We start from the raw sequence: 20,156 nt of genomic DNA, 5'->3' as shown, positions 1-20,156 counted from the left end.
AGTGTATAAATGAAAGCAACATGTGGTAAGAGGACCCCTTTGTGCTGCAGGAGATTAACCCTTTAGGGGGAGGGCTCTGGTTACTGACACTTTTGGGGGGCTATTGTTACTGGCTAGTGAGGGCAAGCGGGATTAGCCTCAGGGTGAGGGCAGTGGCGGCCATCTTAACTGAATAGTGAAATTGCAGTTTTATGCAGACTGGTTGCTAAGGGCTGAATCTTATTAAATATGGGGTAAGTCAGTCTAATAGTAACTGATTCTGGAATATCATGTTATTAGTAACTACATATATGAAAATTGAAATTAGGGTCTAAGTGTGACAGTTATCCTTTAACAATGTTATTGTCCTGCTGCAGACAGTGCAGAGGGAAAGGGGCTGGGGGGTTCTGCTCCAGCCAGTTATCTTACAGTCAGACATAGGACAGAAAGGGGCATGGCTGAGCTCTTGTGACACAGAGAAAAGAATTCTTTATATATTTCTCGGTTTTCATTGTAACATAAGTCAAACAGAACAAAAAAAAAAGGCAGAGATGATGATAGTAAATGGCAGGGTCTAATTTGTAGATTTTGTGTGTTTAGAGTTATTTTAAATAATCTCTTTAGGCAAACCTAATGGAATGGAACTTCACCATAGTATAATAGGCCTCTTGATTTTAAGGTAAAATATCTCATAATATTTAATATTATTGTACATATTTATTTTACTTTGTGCAGATATTTCAACAGAAAGAATAAAAAATACAATAAATATTCTTTGTTACTGGTACAATGCCAAATAACATGTGAGCAAAGGCAAAACCCCACATGGGGTTGATGTGATAATTGCATATTATAGCGTGTCATGTTGTTTGTGTTTTTCAATCTCTATTATTTGTATTGTTTCAATATATCTAAAATGAAAATTGAAGCAACTTTGCAATAGGTCTTCCCTATTATTTTATTACTAGAGCTCCTGTAGTCTTGTAGTCTCTTGCATTTATCCCCTACATTTAGTAGGTTAACCAAAAGTAGAGGACAGATACAGTCTTTTGTTGTCTTTTACCAAGGAGATTCATAGTCTGCATATGAGCTGTAGAAACAAAATGGTAATAGTTGGAATTTTTTATTAACCTTTTGCAAATTTGCTTTAATTTTTTAATTTATTTACATTGACAGAATAAAAAAATAAAAAAGGCAGTGAAAGTGAAACTAACATTTAGCCGCTAAATTCTTAAATAGGATCTTCAGGAGTATACAAATGGACCTCAAATAACATAATATTATATGTAATACAATTTGGGGTTGTATGTTTCCTTACTTTGAATATCAATCAGAAAAAGAAAATGGTTTTAATTAGAAAATCTTTAGATCCCACGGAAATTTACTGAAGTCTTAGTGGGGTCTTAGTGATCACTGTGTGCAAATTAACATGTCCCCTCAGCCAATTTTCTGAGGAGCCAACTAATCCTTTACGGCATCTCTCTAGATGCTCTTGTAAGCAGTAAGTCTGTCTTCTGCTGTCCTCTATAACATTATTTTATGTTGATGTAACATGTACATAACATAGCCATTTCCTATTTGTATCTATGAATAGCTTTATGTAAACCAACAATTCTTTCCATGCATGATCAATCAGATGGAAACCAATCTTTGATGGACAGTATGTTAACAAGTTAAGTGTCTATTGCTCCAGTATTGAGCTATATTTTAAGGTTCCCAGACATCCCCTGAGGGGGTCTCTAGGAGATTAGTAATATGTCATCAATGTTCACTAAGTGGTAGTCCAAACCTTGTCATACCCAGCTGATCACTAGAATGAAGTGGCTTTGGCTCTAGCATCATAATACTTCAACTCCTGTTGACTACGCATGACTTTTTCCAGGCTTCATGGTCTGCCTATTATAGTCAATGGATGAACATAGATGCCACATAGAACTAATGTTGTTTGGTCAATTGTGACTTGGATAGTGGCAACGCCTTCTAATCTTGTATGTTCTGCTGGTACTAATGTGCGTGAATAGCATTTTCTGGCAGAACACAGTGATGCTATATAAATAAAACACTGGATATAATAAAGGAATATAAACTACACGTGCATTTCTAACCAATATCATGTCATATAATAACATGAAATTTAGTACATTATTGCAACCTGCCATCTGGGAGAGTGAAGTAACATTAAAGAACCAGGATTCTGACAGATTAATAGGATTGTCTTTATGTTAGAAGGGTTTCCAAAATATAAGATAACAGGTTCTCCTGCTCCTTGGATCTCCAGTGATCAATTGCAGTCTATGGGGCAACATGGCAAGAAGTGTTCAATTCTCCTGCAGCACCACCACAATGGAAATTAAACATTGCATAGTCTATATTGAAATAAATGAGCTGTATATATAATACACATTGAGTCCTTCAGAGACAGATAGAAAACAATTTAAGGAATCTGGGTATGTTTCCAACACACTTATTTACAGTAATTTGTTTAATAAATCTGCTCCTCGTTGTCTTAACAGCAGCCACCACCTGCTTATGTTCAAGGTATATTTTATATTTTAGCAATTAAAAGGTAGAAATAGTCACCCAGTAATATTAACCATCATTCTATCAGAGTATGTATGTGATAAGTGAGTAATTGCTAAGTGAGAATGCAGACGGCAAGGTTCTTAAGGTCAGGTTTCCTCCTAATCAACTTAAGTACACCATTCCTGAGCCTTCACAACCTGACTTGGGAACTTTATTGTGTTGTTATGGAGGCCAATAAAGTACAGATCAATGAGATAGGCTTTACCAGGTTTCAAATCTGTTATATGCTCTTCCAAAGTAGTTTGACTTCCAGCCTGTCGACAAACAACTTTCTCAGTCCTTGATCTAGCATTAGTGTTTAGGCAGCTGTTCTGATGTTTGTGTATCAGCTTCAGATCCAAATGATGCTTTAGGTGTCTGACGTAGATGCAGTACTTGATTCCAGGACCAGTTCCTGTCCAGGTCACTGTGGCAGAGGAGCATGATCTCTTAGATACAGACAAGTTGATGTCAGGACTCTCAGGAGGTAAGTTGGAAAATGGTAAATGATTATGAGCAGTAGTAGTAAAGAGCTTCACCAAGCCTGCACCTCCCTTACTTGATTTTAAGCTAATGATAAAGTTATCCATTGGATTTCCAAGAAGTTTGAAATTGTGGGCTCCTTGCACACTTCTAGAAACTTCTATTCGACCATTTACCATGATTTGTATATGAGCTTTATGGAGGCAAGAATGAACAAAAAGCCATCTTAATCTATTGATAGATGGATTGATACTCATTATTTTAACACCTTTACGTTTCAGAAAAATGTTCACCATTTCTTCATCAGGAAGTTTTGGTATCTGGGTTATTTTTTTGGATTTGGTCTCAGCAAAAGTACCAGTATAAGCCACACTAGTACCATCCTTAGGATTCACGGCAAAGACATCAACATAGTAAAGGCTTTTAGGTCTTAGATCATGTATAGTAGCATTTAGGGAAGTCCCCACACACATTCTTTGACCTCCAGCCAAAGATTTAGAAGACAAAAAGTTATCATCTTCCACCATATCTGAAACCTTCACATAGGACTTTGGGTAAAAATATTCTTTACTTTTGGACTTCTCCGTAATTATATTTAGTGATTTCTTTACTTTGGTATCTAAATTGTCTTGATAATATTCAAGTTCATTCTTTGCATCTAGCTCAGTCGCACACAATGTCTTGTAGTTATGTTTCCTATTGATAAACAAGCAGTACTCAAACTCAGCCTTAGCAGGCCCCAAGCTTTGTTCCCAAGACAAATCAATTTTGTTTTCTTCTACTGAAACGATATGTACCCGAGGATTCTCAGGGAGTCTAGGCCATGGGACAGATTGATCCCCTTGGTTCCAGACAAAGACCTGTATACTTGTGTCAGATTCGAGTGACATGAAATCAAGAAAGTAATAGCCTTCGGACCTCACTTTGGATGAGAATGATTCTTCTCCATTTCCTTTGAAAACAAATATTCTCTGAGGGCCTATGTGATGATACTTTTTTTGAGTAATGAGGTGCTCAGAATAATCTAGGAAAAAAGAATTTGTATGAAATTCATTTATTTGTTTTAAGGTGAAATGAAAAGATTTTACAGTGAAAACCATAAAAAATTATGATTACATTACAAATTGTGATTACTTCAAAAATTATTCAATCTTATATCTCAAGGCAGAAAAATTTAACATTACCCCAATCAGGCCACATAGATTGCTATATCCAACTACAGGACACATCCATGTTTAGACAAGGACAAAAAATTCATTTCTCAATGGTCTAGGGTAGAGGAGAGAATAATGCTAGCTTCCTTTTCTGGCCTAGCGTAGTGAAAGAATGAATTCTTATTAGACCTACATATTTATGTGGGTTTTTTGTGCCAGTGATCGCTTCTGTGCTCATGCTCTTTCCATTACAAAAGACACTTAGATGACTGTTTATGTCAACATGAAATGCTGAGCAATGTGCTGGCAGCATGTTATAGAGCAGAAGGAGCTCAGCTATGTGGGATAACATTCAGTATAACTTTAAATTTAAATTAATTTAATAGTTTTCCTTGTTTAAGTGTATACAGAGATAGATGTCAGTCACTAATAAGACAGTCCCCGTGAACAACTGAGCTCAGAAAGAGCAGCGATTTATATGTAAAAAATTACAAGCTTTGATGAATCATTTCCCACAAAACTATATAATAATCTGCTCAGCTCCTCCTGCTCAGTAACATTCTGCCAGCACATTGCACTGTATTTTGTGGTGGCAGGTTCTTTTCAAATGGATGTACTGCCTACAATCTATCATTTTTGGTCAGTATAAAAGATGCAATCAACAACAAATGAATTATCTTTTGTTGTTTGCTTACTGCACGTTTACCCTGGCAAATGGTTGGGAACGATTATCACCTTGTGTAAAATGCCCTTAAGGTACTGGAGAAGTTAATGCCTACCTCCTTTGCGGTTCAGGGCAGAAATAAGATCACCATTCTTGGTGGTTGTGATGGACTAAACCGTCACTGGGGCTGCTGGAGAAGCCTGAGGGCCAGCCTCCTTCCTACGGACTATGGACCCAGAACTATGGAGACCCCCTCAGACCTTTTGGTGTTACAAGGAACTATGGACCCTGATTTGTGTGGCATTTATATGACACATATTTCCTATTGCCCATTAAAGGTGCAGGGTATGAATTCAGTAACACAAAAAGGGGTTAACTCTGCACTGAGACTCCCACTGATTGTGTTAGCAATGGGATTAAGATAGCTGACTCTAGGAGTAGCCGACTCCTAGATGAGTAGATCACCCTATGATACACTCAGGAGATAATCCCATCACATGTGTCTCCTCTCTCCCTATTCATTCATTATGGAGTGGGGGGTGGGGGGAGATGTCTGTTTGCATGTTGTTCATGGTTGATTGCGTTATGTTGTTAGACTTCTTGAACTGTATATATATTGAGTTGGTCTTCAATAAAGGGAGTTCCTGTTTTACATTCAACAGAGAGCCTCGTCTCATGTGTGTGGGGATTGCTATACGCTGTATACTCCCCTGGCTATAACCCCTAGCTCTTGTAATAGCTGTTCCTGTTCCTTGTTCCTATGGTGGTTACGGTGTCGAGCGGAGTGCTTGGAGCCCTCGGGAAGCACTAGAAGCATCCATCAACGGAGGTACCCAGTCGGGGGGCCAGGAGATCCGTTACAGTGGTCTAGAGAAGTGTTGGGGTTTATGGTTGGTTCCCTGGTGATCTAGTGTAATACAGGGGAAAAAACCCGCTAGTGGATGAGAATAGCGAAAGGTATAATGTTTGCTTCTCTGTTGGTCTATTGTAATACCCATTAATACTCATTTCCTCAATAGTTTAGATAGCTGAGGGGTTAATACCTGCTATAAATCCTTTACTCACCACCTCAGGCTCCAGAAATGAATTTTTTTACCCCAGAAACTGCACCACTCTTGCCCATGAACACCGAGTTGCATTACCAGACTCAGCCAAGACAATAGTGGGTTACAGTTACTGGAAGAAAAAGTTAGTTCCCTTTTACTAGTGCCAGACAACATGTTTAGTTCATCCATTCTCTCTTATACAAAACTAGATGTGTATTGCTGTTGGAATATGGTTTCCTCATGGCCTACAGAGTGTATGGACAGAGAACATTGCATCCAAAGTTAGCATGCACTCCATCATATACTGATAAATGTTAATTTGCACCATTCTTAACCCTTAGGATACCGGAGTTTTTTTTCATATTTGCGTTTTCATTTTTTTTCCCCATTTTCCGTGAGCCATAACTTTTTTATATTTCCAGTCACATAGCTGTATGAGGGCTTACTTTTTGCGGAACAAGTTGTACTTTCTAATGCCACCATTAATTATGCCATAAAATGTAGTGGGAAGCGGGGAAAATATTCTAAATGGGGTGGAATTGGAAAAAACCCGCAATCCCACCACAGTTTTGCGGGTTTTGTTCCCGCGGTGTTTTGTTTACGGCAAAACTGACCCATGCCCTTCATTCTATGGGTCAGTATGATTACAACGATACCCCATATGTATAGGTTTTTTATGTGTAAATAGTGTAAAAATAAATTTTAACTTTGAGATTTTTTTTTTTACATCACCATATTCTGACCCCATAACTTTTTTATACTTATGTCTACTGAGCTGTTTAGGGGCTCATTTTTTACGGGACAATTTATAGTATTTATTGGTACCATTTTGGAGTGTGCATGACTTTTGTAATTTTCGCACAGTGCTACGTACATGTACGGCGCTGGTAGCGAAAGGGTTAAAGGCTATGAACACCTTTGGGGACAATTTTTTTTTTTTATGATTGCATTTTACTCATTTTAGGCTACATTAAAAATATTGAGCCATTCTGTCACAAATGGTTAACTGTTTTTATAGCTGTGTGAATGGTACTTTCACTTTGTGCCATTCATCTAATGACCCTTATCTCTAAATTACTAAAAGGTCATAAACACTTATTTCAACCACATTCTTATCTGTAAGATAAGAACTGAGCTTTAATGAGTATTTATCAGGTCAGAGATCAGAGATAAGTAGCCCGTCAGCTCCCTGCATGATGCAGCAGAGAGAAAATACAGATCCTGCTAGTAGATAAACTGAAAGCTGTGCAGGTAAAACAGCTCATCATTTTTAATAAAGACCATTTAAAAAAATTATTTGTAGCTCAAAATGAGTACAATGCAATAATAAAAAAAGAATTGCCACCAAAGGTGTACATAGCCTTTAAAGCCCTGTATATATGAGATTATAATTACTTCTCACATCATACCCTGAGTGGAGAGGACAGACACCGTCCACAAGATTGGCGATTCACAGGGAGTCACTCTTATGGTTACTGCACTCTGAGTTTTGTTCACTGTAAAGTAATACCTGCAGAAGAAAAGCAAAGGTACAATGGTGAAAAGAAAAAGATGACATCAGGCAATCTTACATAAATGATGAAACATTAAATTATTTTTGCCAAATACAGACTTATAGTTGGAACATTCATATGCAACACAAGTTATGCTCTTAAAAGAAAGATAAATTATGTAAAAGCTAAAAAGCAAGAATTTTTATAGACAGTGGATGTTGACCCACTGTGCCAAACAACAGGTTTGGCTTTGTGCTATTCCTGAGGGCGTTTTCCTGGCAGTCCCCTGGTTTTCACCCATTAACCCTATACAGAGACGTGATATTGGCAGCAGGATTGCCACCAGGCCGCTACTTCTTGGAATAGTCCCGTGTGGTTGGCTGCTAAACCACAAGGGATGCGAAGCATTAAGAGATCAGGAAACCAGAGGAAAAAAGCATTTGAATCCAGAGGGGGGAAAAAAAGCAGTCTGGTGTGAAGTTGTTTGGGAGAAGCACCTATACAAGTAGACAAACAACGTGAGTTTGTGAGCTCTCACGTGTTTGATTTCAAGTGTGTGTTTGTATTATATTAAGTTTGTGACTTTAGATTATGTGAGGGAGTATCTGTGAGAGTCTGCTAAATTATTTGTGTGCATTGCTAAGTGGCTGTGCCTGACTTTATTGTACTCTATACCAAGTCAGAGCAGTGTAGTATAGCTTATACACTGTGACTTCCTTTTGTTGCCAGGTTTATTGCATAGCAGCTGAGAGTATACTGTGATTACATTTTTCTTCTCTTCCTTCTCCAGGGTGTTGCACAGGTGAGCAATTAGGGTGTGGCTGTCAAATTAGGAGAAGCTAAATAGCCAGTCTTGAGGGCAGCTCAGTCCTTTGAATCCAGAGGAAAAAAAAGCAGTCTGGTTTGAAGTTGTTTGGGAGCAGCACCTATACAAGCAGACAAACAACGCAAGTTTGTGAGCGTTCGTGTGTTTGATTTCCAGTGTGTGACTTTAGATTACGTGAATTGAGATTCAGGGATTTTAGGATGGGACTACAGTAAGTGAGTTGCTTATCCTTGAACTGTATTGTATTTTTTCCTTTCCCTTTTCTTGCGCAATTCCCATTAGTATGAGTTCCATTATTGACAGTGAAGTCCAGTGCACATCTTGTCTAATGTATGCAGTCCTGGAACAGACATTTGAGGGTACATATCTTTGTTCAAAATGTGAGCAAATTGCTTGTTTGGAATCGTACATCGTGCATCTAAACGAGCGAGTTTCAACACTGAGAAGTGTTGGCAATTTGGAAAATAGTTTGCTGCTCACTGAGCAGGCACTCTATGTGGTAGATATGGAGGATGGTGGTAGCATGGAGGCTCAGGAAAGTAAGGAAGATAGCTGAAAGTGGGGTAGAGGGAAGAGTGCCAGAGAGGCTAGCCCAACAAGTTTTCAAGGTTGGCAGATAAGGGGGGATGCTAGTTCAGGGAGAGCACTTCTGCAGCCGGACCCTTCCTCAGCCAGTCAGGGGAATGTCAGCTTCAGTAAGCAGGGAACCAGCAGAGCAGGGCAGGCCAGACAGGTGCTGGTAGTGGGAGACTTAATTATTAGGGGTACTTGCAGGATAACAGGCTGAACTGGATGGACAGATGTCTTTTTTCAGCCTTATAAACTATGTTACTAGATCTGTCACAAAGATCGGCATCGTCGAATGGTGTGTTGTCTTCCTGTCACTCGAGTTCAACATATCGTGAATCGGGTTGACAGATTACTGGGAGGGGCTGGCGAAGATCCAGAAGTCATGGTCCACATTGGAACCAATGACAAACGTAGAGGTAGATGGAGCATCCTTAAAAATGATTTTAGGGTTTTTGGTCACAAGCTTAGGGCAAGAACCTCAAAGGCAGTGTTTTCCAAAATACTACCTGTACCACAAGCCACAGAAGAAAGGCAGCTGGAGATTAGGGAGGTTAACAAGTGGCTCAAGAACTGGTGTAGGAAGGAGGGGTTTGGGTTCCTGGAGAATTGGGACAAATTCTCTGTCAGCTGCAGGCTCTATCGTAAAGATGGGCTGCACCTCAATGGGGAAGGTGCAGCATTTATTTTTTTTTTTTTTTGGGGGGGGGGGAGATGGCTAGATGGTTGGAGGAGTATTTAATCTAGGGACTGGGTAATTACATTATAGGAGTGGAAGATAGTGCAGATAGAGACCTGGGGCGAGGTAATGGAACTGGGGGAGGAATGGAAGGAGGGACTAGAACAGTTCATAAGAAAAGGTGTAGGGTAAAAAAAATATACATAAACCTCTCAATTGTATGTACACTAATGCCTGAAGCCTGTCTAGTAAAACTGGGGAACTGGAATTAGTGATGTGTGAGGAGGACTATGACATAGTGGGAATAACTGAGATATGGCTGTATGATAGCTATGACTGGGCAGTTAACGCACAGGGTTGAAGTCCATTTAGAAAGGATCATCAAAACCAGGGTTTGCCTTTATGTAAAGTCCTGTCTAAAGCCCACACTCTGGGAATATATAAATGAGGGACATGAATATGTGAAATCACTGTGTGTAGAAATATAAATACTAATAGGAGTTTATTATGAGCCACCTAATAGTCCATAGAAAATCTACTACTAAAGGAGATCGATGAAGCAGCAAATCATAATGAGATTGTTATTATGGGGAACTTCAACTACCCAGATATAAACTGGGAAACTGAAACCTGTAGAACTCATAAATAAAACTGGTTCCCAACTGGTTCAGGAACCAGAGGGTCAGCCATACTGGACTTAGTATTAACCAATAGAACTGACAACAGATGTGCAAGTTGGGAGATAACTGGGAAATAGTGACCAATAGAGTTGAGCAGACACCTAGATGTTCGGGTTCGACGGGTTCGGCCGAACTTCACAAAAAAGTTTGAGTTCGGGAACCGAACTTGACCCCGAACCCGAACCCCATTGAAGTCAATGGGGACCCGAACTTTTGAGCTCTAAAATGGCTGTAAAAATGTCATGGAAAGGGCTAGAGGGCTGAAAATGGCATCAAAATGTGGTTAAGAGCATGGCAAACAATTTTCAAACAAATGTGGTTAGGGAAATGACTTTAAATAACATAAAATATGTAAAAATAAAAAATAATAATGTTGATCTAGGAGGACGAGGTCCATATGGAGTAGGAGGTTGAGGAGGCGGTGGATGTGGCGATGTATGTGGAAGCGCCGGTGGAGGAGGAGGTAGCCTACACTGCTTTTTGGTTTAAAATTTATTTTTATTTTTTTTAATTAGCGTACACCCCAAAACATTTGGAAATATAACCTGTGATAACCCCCTCCAGTCGTGCTAAACACACGTTCAGACAATACACTGGCTGCAGGGCAGGCCAGCACCTCCAAGGGTTAAAGGGCAAGCTAAGGCCATGTGCCCAATTTGGAGACCCAGAAGTTGAAGGGCTGACCCCTGTCAGTCAGTTCGTGTAGGCGTGTGCACACTTACTGCCCCACCATGTTGCTTGTCCCCGTGATGTTCATGATGCAATTTGATATCTGCTCTATCAACTTTCGATGTTCTTTTATGCACCTACCATGGTGATCATGGGTGGCGGGGAATCAGGGTTCCAGGCCGGAGAGGGAGCCTGAGAAAAGGATACCACATGCAAGGGAGGTCAATGGATGAAATTAAATGTAATCGAGCAGAAATGTGGGACAAAGTATTGAAGCATAAGCTTCCAAGTTAAGGAGGGGGCGCGCGGCAATAACTCACTCCCGACTCGGGGAGGTAGTGACGATAAATAACAATAGAGGACTCTTAAGATGCCCTGTTATTGGAATGATTAATAAAAAATTATAGGGAATGTCACTGTGGTATTTTTGATTTGTAAACGTTAGCCAGGAGAGGCCCTGCTGGCGCTTTGTTGACTCTAGCTAACTTCTTTGATATGAAAACACAATGAAATTCCAGCACTCACGATTTTGGTAGCTAAAATCTTCGTCTTTTATTCAGGCAGTAGACAATTTAGACAGGACATCCACCCACAAGTGTAGCAACTTTGACGCGTTTTGAACAATAGTTCTTAGTCGTAACTCGTTACGACTAAGAACTATTGTTCGAAACGCGTCAAAGTTGCTACACTTGTGGGTGGATGTCCTGTCTAAATTGTCTACTGCCTGAATAAAAGACGAAGATTTTAGCTACCAAAATCGTGAGTGCTGGAATTTCATTGTGTTTTCATATCAAGGATAAACAGGCTCACCAGCTTTTTCCGTGCACGCAGGTGTTTGGATAATTGGGTGAGCTGGACTTTTCTTTGTGCATATTCTAGCTAACTTCTGCCTGATCGCACGTCCCTATGACGTCCACCATCCATTTGGATATCTTCTCTATCAACTTTCGATGTTCTTTTCTGAGCCTACCATGTTGATCACGGTTATCGGCGAATTAGGGTTCCACGCCGGAGAGGGAGCGTGAGAAAGAGAGACCACATCCAAGGAAGGATTAATGGTTTCAAATTAAAAATGATAGAGCGGAAATATGGGACTATGCAGAACAGGGATTTCTATCCGTCAAAATTTGAAAAATGTCACCTGACAATGTAACAGACGATTTTTTTAAATTTATGTTCCTGTCACCTATGCAGAGGTGCCCCAGTGACATCCACTATCCATTTGGATATCTTCTCTATCAACTTTCAATGTTCTTTTCTGAGCCTACCATGTTGATCACGGTTATCGGCGAATCAGGGTTCCACGCCGGAGAGGGAGCGTGAGAAAGAGAGACCACATCCAAGGGAGATAAATGTATTACATTTTTTTGGGATCAAGCGGAAATATGGGAAAAGTTATTGAGGTGCAAATGTGGGAAAAGTTATTGAGGCGCAAATGTGGTACAAATTACTGAAGCGCAAATGTGGGAAACGTTATTGAGGCGCAAATGTGGGACAAATTACTGAAGCGCAAATGTGGGAAAAGTTATTGAGGCACAAATGTGGGACAAATTATTGAGGCACAAATGTGGGACAAATTACAGAGGCACAAATGTGGGAAAAGTTATTGGGGTGCAAATGTGGGACAAATTACTGAGGCGCAAATGTGGGAAAAATTTGTAAAGCGGAAGTGTGGGACAAATTATTGAAGCGCAAATGTGGGACAACTTAGCATTGAATGAAAGGAGGTGGCGCGCATCAATTAAAGAAGAATTTCTAAAATTTTATTCCCTGTCACCTATGCAGAGCAGGGGTTTATTCACGTCCAAAATTGTAAAATGTCAACCCAAGAATGTAACAGAAAAATTACAGAAATTTATTAACCTGTCTACTTGGTAGAGCAGGGGTCTATGACAGAATTAAATTGTTTATTGTCACCCGAAAATGTAAAGGAAAAATTATTTACATTTATTAAGCTGTCAACTAGGTAGAGGAGGGGTAAAATATATATATATTTTTTTACCTGTCAACTAGGTATAGCAGTGGTACATCACACCCAAAAATTGTTGAAATGCAACCGAAAATGTAACTGACAATTTATTTTTATTTTTTACCGGTTTAATAGGTATAGCAGTGGTACATCACACCCAAAAATTGGTGAATTTCACCAGAAAATGTAACTGACAAAGTAGTGAAATGACATAGAATAAAATAAAATACGTACAAATAGAATTAAAAAAAATTGATTTATGAGGTGTTCCATATGGAGTAGGAGTTTGAGGAGGCGGTGGACGTAGCGGTGAAGGTGGAAGTGGCGGTGGAGGAGGACGAGGTAGCCAACACTGGGTTTTGGTTTTAATTTTTTTTTATTATTTTTTATTAGGGTACACTCCAAAAGAGTGTGAAATATCCAAAATACAAGAATGAGCAATTGAGCTGCAGTATAACAATGGCTGTTTAAGGCCGGTATACATGTCTATTCTGCACAAGGTATGGACAAGTCTTGTGGGATCCATGCCTGGTTCATTTTAATGAACGTGAGCTTGTCCACATTGGCTGTGGACAGGCGGCTGCGCTTGTCTGTGATGACTCCCCCTGCCGTGCTAAACACACGTTCAGATAATACACTGGCTGCAGGGCAGGCCGGCACCTCCAAGGCGTAAAGGGCAAGCTCAGGCCATGTGCCCAATTTGGAGACCCAGAAGTTGAAGGGGGCAGACCCGTCATTCAGTACTTGTAGGCGTGTGCACACATACTGCTCCACCATGTTGGTGAAATGCTGCCTCCAGCTAAGACGTTCCATATCAGCTGTTGGTGCTGGTTGTTGTGGTGTGCTGACAAAGCTTTTCCACATTTCGGCCATGCTAACCCTGCCTTCTGAGGTGCTGGCGGTGCCCCAGCTGCGTTAGCGACCTCTTCCTCTGCCTTGGCCTTGTGCTTCCACTGTGCCCCCGCTGTCAGGTGGGAATGCCACCAGCAGCACGTCTACCAGCGTGCGCTTGTACTCGCGCATCTTACGATCACGCTCCAGTGACGGAATTAAGGACGGTACGTTGTCCTTGTAACGGGGATCCAGCAGCGTGGCCACCCAGTAATCAGCACAAGTTAGAATGTGGGCAACTCGGCGGTCGTTGCAGAGACACTGCAGCATGTAATCGCTCATGTGTGCCAGGCTGCCCAGAGGCAACGAAAATCTGTCCTTTGTGGGAGGTGTATCGTCTGTGTCCTCTGTATCTCCCCAGCCACGCACTAGTGATGGCCATGAGCTGGTGTGGGTGCCACCCTGCTGTGAACATGGTTCCTCCTCCTCCATCTCCTCCTCATCATCCTCCACCTCCTCATCCTCCAGAACTGTGCCCTGGCTGGACAATTGTGTACCTGGCGTTTGTGGGTGCAGGAACCGACCCTCGGAGCCACTTGTGAATGACTGTCCGGAAACCCTACGAAATGATCCCTCTTCCTCCTCCTCCTCCTGTGCCACATCCTCTTCCATCATCGCCAGAAGCATTTTTCAAGGAGGCATAGAAGTGGGATAGTTACGCTGAAAACGGCATTATCGGCACTGGCCATGTTGGTGGAGTACTCGAAACAGCGCAAAAAGGAACACAGGTCTCGCATGGAGGCCCAGTCATTGGTGGTGAAGTGGTGCTCTTCCGCAGAGCGACTCACCTGTGCGTGCCGCAGCTGAAACTCCACTATCGCCTGCTGCTGCTCACACAGTCTGGCCAGCATGTGCAAGGTGGAGTTCCACCTTGTGGGCACGTCGCATATGAGGTGGTGAGCGGGAAGGCCGAAGTTACGCTGCAGCGCTGACAGGCGAACAGCAGCAGGGTGAGAACGCCGAAAGCGCGCACAGACGGCCCGCACTTTATGCAGCAGCTCTGACATATCGGAGTAATTTTAAGGAATCTCTGCACCACCAAATTCAGCACATGCGCCAGGCAAGGGATGTGCGTCAAACCGGCTAGTCCCAGAGCTGCTACGAGATTTTGCCCGTTATCGCACACCACCAGGCCGGGCTTGAGGCTCACTGGCACCAACCACTCATCGTACTGTTGTTCAAGGCCCGTCCACAGCTCCTGCTCGGTGTGGGGTTTGTCCCCCAAACAGATACGTTTTAAAACTGCCTGCTGTCGTTTATCCCTGGCTGTGCTGAAGCTGGTGGTGAAGGTGTTACGCTGACCGCATGAGGAGCTGGTAGCGGATGAGGAAGCGGAATAGGAGGAGGAAGCAACAGGAGGCAAACTGAAGCGCCCTGCAATCCTCGGTGGTGGAAGGACATGCGCCAAACTGCTATCCGCCTCAGGCCCAGCAAACAATGCATTTACCCAGTGTGCTGTTAGGGAGATATAATGTCCCTGACCATGCTAACTGGTCAACGTATCCGTAATGAGGTGCACCTTGCCACAGATGGCGTTGTGCAGTGCACATCTGATTTTGTCCCCTACTTGGTTGTGCAGGGAAGGGATGGCTCGCCTGGAAAAGTAGTGGTGGCTGGGCACGACGTACTGTGAGACAGCCACCGCCATAAGGCCTTTAAACTATCTGTCTCCACCAGACGGAATGACAGCATTTCAAAGGCCAGTAATTTAGAAATGCTGTCATTCAGGGCTAGGGATCGCGGGTGGGTAGGGGGGTACTTCGTCTTCCTCTCCACTGTTTGGGAGATGGAGAGCTAAATGCTTCCGTGGGACATTGTGGAGATGCTTGGTGACCCAGGTGGTGGTGTTTGCGGGATGGCAGGTGGCACCGTCACTCCAGAGGTGGATGAAGAGGCCGAGACTGCAGCAGAAGAGGAAGCAGGAGGAGCCAGAGACCTTTCTTGGTTTTTGAGGTGTCTACTCCACTGCAGCTTGTGCTTAGCACTTAAATGCCTGGTCATGCAGGTTGTTCTCAGGTTGAGAACGTTTATGCCTCGCTTCAGGCTCTGATTGCACAGCGTGCAAACCACTCGTGTCTTGTTGTCAGCACATTGTCTGAAGAACTGCCACGCCAGGGAACTCCTTGGAGCTGGCTTTGGTGTGCTCGGTCCCTTGCTGCGGTGGGCAGTAGCAGGCGTACTGTCTAGAGGACGGCCTCTCCGCTTTTGCACCCTGCTCCCTCTTCTGCTGTGCTGGTGGCTCTGTGTGACCACCGCCTCTTCCTCTGAACTACATAGGTCACTCACATGACCTTGATTCCATGTGGGGTCGAGGACCTCATCATCCTCTACATCATCATCTTCCACCTAGTCTTCACCCCTGCCCTCCTTGTATAGGTTAGTATATAAAATGAGAAAGCTTGGAATGGGAGAAAACATGTGTATGTGGATAAGTAACTGGCTTAGTGATAGAAAACAGAGGATGGTTATCAAGGCCGGCGTCAGCACCCGGCATACCCGGGTAAGTGCCGGGGCCCACAGCTCCTGCGGGGGCCCACAGCACAGCTGCCAGAAGCATTGTTCGCTTCCATCAATACAGATGGAAGCACTCATTGCTGGAGAGCAGGGAGCTGGGTCCTGTCACTCACCGCTCAGCTCCCAGCGCTCCTCCTCTCCTTCAGGTCGGCGGCAATCTGAATGGTGAAGCAGGAAGACTTCTCCCTGCTCCACCATTCAGCCTGCAAGCACAGATCGCGCTGCTGGCCTGTATGGGCCGAGCCTGCAGACCGGTAATCTACATAAGCTCCGCCCACACAGTGCTGCAAAGCAATCTGTACCTGCAGGGAAGAGAGGACTGTGAGCTTCAGGAACGGGACAAGGTGAGTAGTTACTGTATTTTTTTGTTTTAATACAGAGGGGTCACATAGGACTTTGTTACTATGGAGGGGGCACATAGGACTTTATTACTATGGAGGGGGCACAGAGGTCTTTATTACTATTGAGGGCGCACTGAGGACTTTATTACTATGGAGGGGGCACAGAGGTCTTTATTACTATGGAGGGGGCACAGAGGTCTTTATTACTATGGAGGGGGCACAGATGTCTTTATTACTATGGAGAGGGCAGAGAGGTCTTTATTACTATGGAGGGGGCACAGAGGGCATTACTACCCTGGAGGGGGCACAGAAGGCATTACTAATGTGATGGGGGCACAATGGGCATTTCTATTATGGAGGGGGCACAGAGGGCATTACTACCCTGGAGGGGGCACAGAGGGAATTATTACTGTGAAGGGGCACAATGGGGATTTCTACTATGAAGGGGGCACAATGGGGATTATTACTGTGAAGGGGGCACAGATAGGGCATTACAACTGTGAAAGGGGCACAGAGAGGGCATAACTACTGTGAGAGGGCACAATGTGGGCATAACTACTGTGAGGGGGCACACATCTGTACAAACCTAGTGTGAAGGTTGTACAATGAGGGCAATACTACTGTGAGGGGGTACTATTTTTTTTCAAGTATGGGGGGGGGGGGGGGGGCTGCCAGAGAAAGGACCCGCCCGGGTGCCGAACACCGTAAGCACACCACTGAAGCGGGGAACTATTTGTTCCCCGCTCCACCATTGAGCTGCCAGCGCTCCAAGCAGCAGCACGATGTCCTCACACATCATCCTGCTGATCTGTGTAGGAGGAGGAGCGGGCAGGCTGGTAATCAGCCTCTGCTCCTCCTACACAGCAGCGCCATGTGTCACAGTATCCTGCTGCTGCTGATGGGGAGCGCAGATCATGGGAGGAGCCAGGTGATTGATGCGAGGAGTATTTATTGTTTTTTTTTCACTTCCTGTGAAGGGGGCACATCTGGGCATAACCACTGTAAAGGGGGCACTGGGCACATATCTTGGCATATCTACTATGAAGGGGGCATATCTTGGCATATCTACTGTGAAAGGGGCACATCTTGGCATATCTACTGTGAGGGGGCACATATTTTGGGATATCTACTGTGAAGGGGGCATATATCTTGGCATATGTACTGTGAGGGGGCACATATCTTGGCATATCTACTGTGAGGGGCACATATCTTGGCATATCTACTGTGAGAGGGCACATATCTTGGCATATCAACTCTGAGGGGGCACATATTTTGGGATATCTACTGTGAAGGGGACACATATCTTGGCATATATAATATGAAGGGGGCATATCTTGGCATATCTACTGTGAGGGGGGCACATATCTGTGAGTAGACCTGAGGGACTGAAACACTGGGTAGAAAATAAAAGTAGGACTGATTCACATACAGTACAGACCAAAAGTTTGGACACACCTTCTCATTCAAAGAGTTTTCTTTATTTTCATGACTATGAAAATTGTAGATTCACACTGAAGGCATCAAAACTATGAATTCACACATGTGGAAGTGTGAAACAACTGAAAATATGTCATATTCTAGGTTCTTCAAAGTAGCCACCTTTTGCTTTGATTACTGCTTTGCACACTCTTGGCATTCTCTTGATGAGCTTCAAGAGGTAGTCCCCTGAAATGGTTTTCACTTCACAGGTGTGCCCTGTCAGGTTTAATAAGTGGGATTTCTTGCCTTATAAATGGGGTTGGGACCATCAGTGGCGTTGAGGAGAAGTCAGGTGGATACACAGCTGATAGTCCTACTGAATAGACAGTTAGAATTTGTATTATGGCAAGAAAAAAGCAGCTAAGTAAAGAAAAACGAGTGGCCATCATTACTTTAAGAAATGAAGGTCAGTCAGTCAGCCGAAAAATTGGGAAAACTTTGAAAGTAAGGGCTATTTGACCATGAAGGAGAGTGATGGGGTGCTGCGCCAGATGACCTGGCCTCCACAGTCACCGGACCTGAACCCAATCGAGATGGTTTGGGGTGAGCTGGACCGCAGAGTGAAGGCAAAAGGGCCAACAAGTGCTAAGCATCTCTGGGAACTCCTTCAAGACTGTTGGAAGACCATTTCAGGGGACTACCTCTTGAAGCTCATCAAGAGAATGCCAAGAGTGTGCAAAGCAGTAATCAAAGCAAAAGGTGGCTACTTTGAAGAACCTAGAATATGACATATTTTCAGTTGTTTCACACTTGTTTGTTATGTATAAAATTCCACATGTGTTAATTCATAGTTTTGATGCCTTCATAGTCATGAAAATAAAGAAAACACTTTGAATGAGAAGGTGTGTCCAAACTTTTGGTCTATACTGTATATCCGCTCTGTAGCATTCTATGTGTTAGGGTCCATTCACACGTCCGTAGAATGGGTCCGCATCCATACCGCAAATTGCGGGGAAAAACTACGTGAAAAAATAGAACTTGTCCTATTCTTGTCCGTAATTGCGGACAAGAATAGGCAATTCTATGGGGTGCCTGCCTGGTGTATTGTGGATCTGCAATACACTACGGACGTGTGAATGGACAGTAAGGTATTTAATCTACTGTATAATAAATGCAGTTTCATTGCTGTAAGCAACGTGCAAAATGCCACAAGGGGGCCCACTGAGACTTTATCGCCCAAGGGCCCACATGAACCTGGAGCTGGCCCTGATGGTTATTAACAGAACAGACTCAGATTGAGTCGCTGTCACTAGTGGAGTACCACATGGGCCATTATTGGGCCCTATTCTCTTCAATATATTTATTAATGATCTTGTAGAAGGCTTGCACAGTAGATGACACTAAACTGTGTAAAGTAATAAACACAGAAGAGGACAGTATACTGCTACAGATGGATCTGGATAGATTGGAGGATTGGGCAGAGAAGTGGCAGATGAGGTTTAACGCTGGCAAATGTAAGGTTATGCACATGGGAAGGAAAGATACATGTCGCCAGTACATACTAAAGGTTAAAACACTGGGAAACACTGACTGATGGCAAAAGTAGTAGCCCGCAGACTGCATGTGGAACACCAGCACCCGGACCTGCTGCTGAAAGGAGTAGGAGCAGTGGATCTGGACTGCTGGCAGTGACTGATGTGGCACCTGTGCCCTCATAGAGAAGTGGGACAACTGTGGGCATAGGCCCCCAGAATAACAAGAGTATTTTGTCAGGCTCGTTGGAACACTTTATATACAGTAGATGTGGACTCAATCGTTATGCCATAATGCACCACTATCTTGCTTCACCCATAACCAGAAGATACTTTGATCCCTACTAGTGGACAAGAAATATTAATGTCCCTTCACCTGAAAGTTTCATTATATTTCATCATACCGTACATGCATTGCCCCACAAATGGTGAACCTTGAATGAACTGAAGAACAGTTTAATACTTTTGATCATGGGTGTATCTGGAGTAGGGGCTACTGTAGGTGGGTATTTGTCCTTTCTGGTGGGTTGCAGGGAAGCAACAAAAGCCACAGGGTATTTAGATACCACGAAAGGGCAGGAAAACCTTGTTCACTCTGCTTTTGGTGCTTCTGGAACACAATAACCCTCCAGTTTCAGAGTTATACGGTTCTACACTTGATGGACTCCAATGTTGCTGGGAAAAGTTG

At 43.1% G+C, this 20,156-nt stretch overlaps 1 protein-coding gene across 1 annotated transcript in view; it reads right to left on the bottom strand.

Annotated features, from left to right (window-relative positions):
* Positions 1-336: 336 nt before the first annotated feature.
* Positions 337-20,156, bottom strand: part of LOC121008093 (protein NDNF-like) — a 57,218-nt gene continuing 37,398 nt past the window's right edge. Inside the window, exons 3-4 of the mRNA XM_040440439.1 lie at positions 7,298-7,398; positions 337-4,048 (exon numbers count right to left, since the gene is read on the bottom strand). Of these exons, the coding sequence (XP_040296373.1) occupies positions 2,670-4,048; positions 7,298-7,398 (1,480 nt within the window). The 3' untranslated portion in view covers positions 337-2,669. The remainder of the gene's footprint in view (positions 4,049-7,297; positions 7,399-20,156) is intronic.

This window comes from Bufo bufo, chromosome 1 (assembly GCF_905171765.1).
Source record: "Bufo bufo chromosome 1, aBufBuf1.1, whole genome shotgun sequence".
NCBI lineage: Eukaryota > Metazoa > Chordata > Amphibia > Anura > Bufonidae > Bufo > Bufo bufo.
Note: the sequence above shows the minus strand (reverse complement) of the source record. Positions and strands in the feature narration are given on the sequence as shown.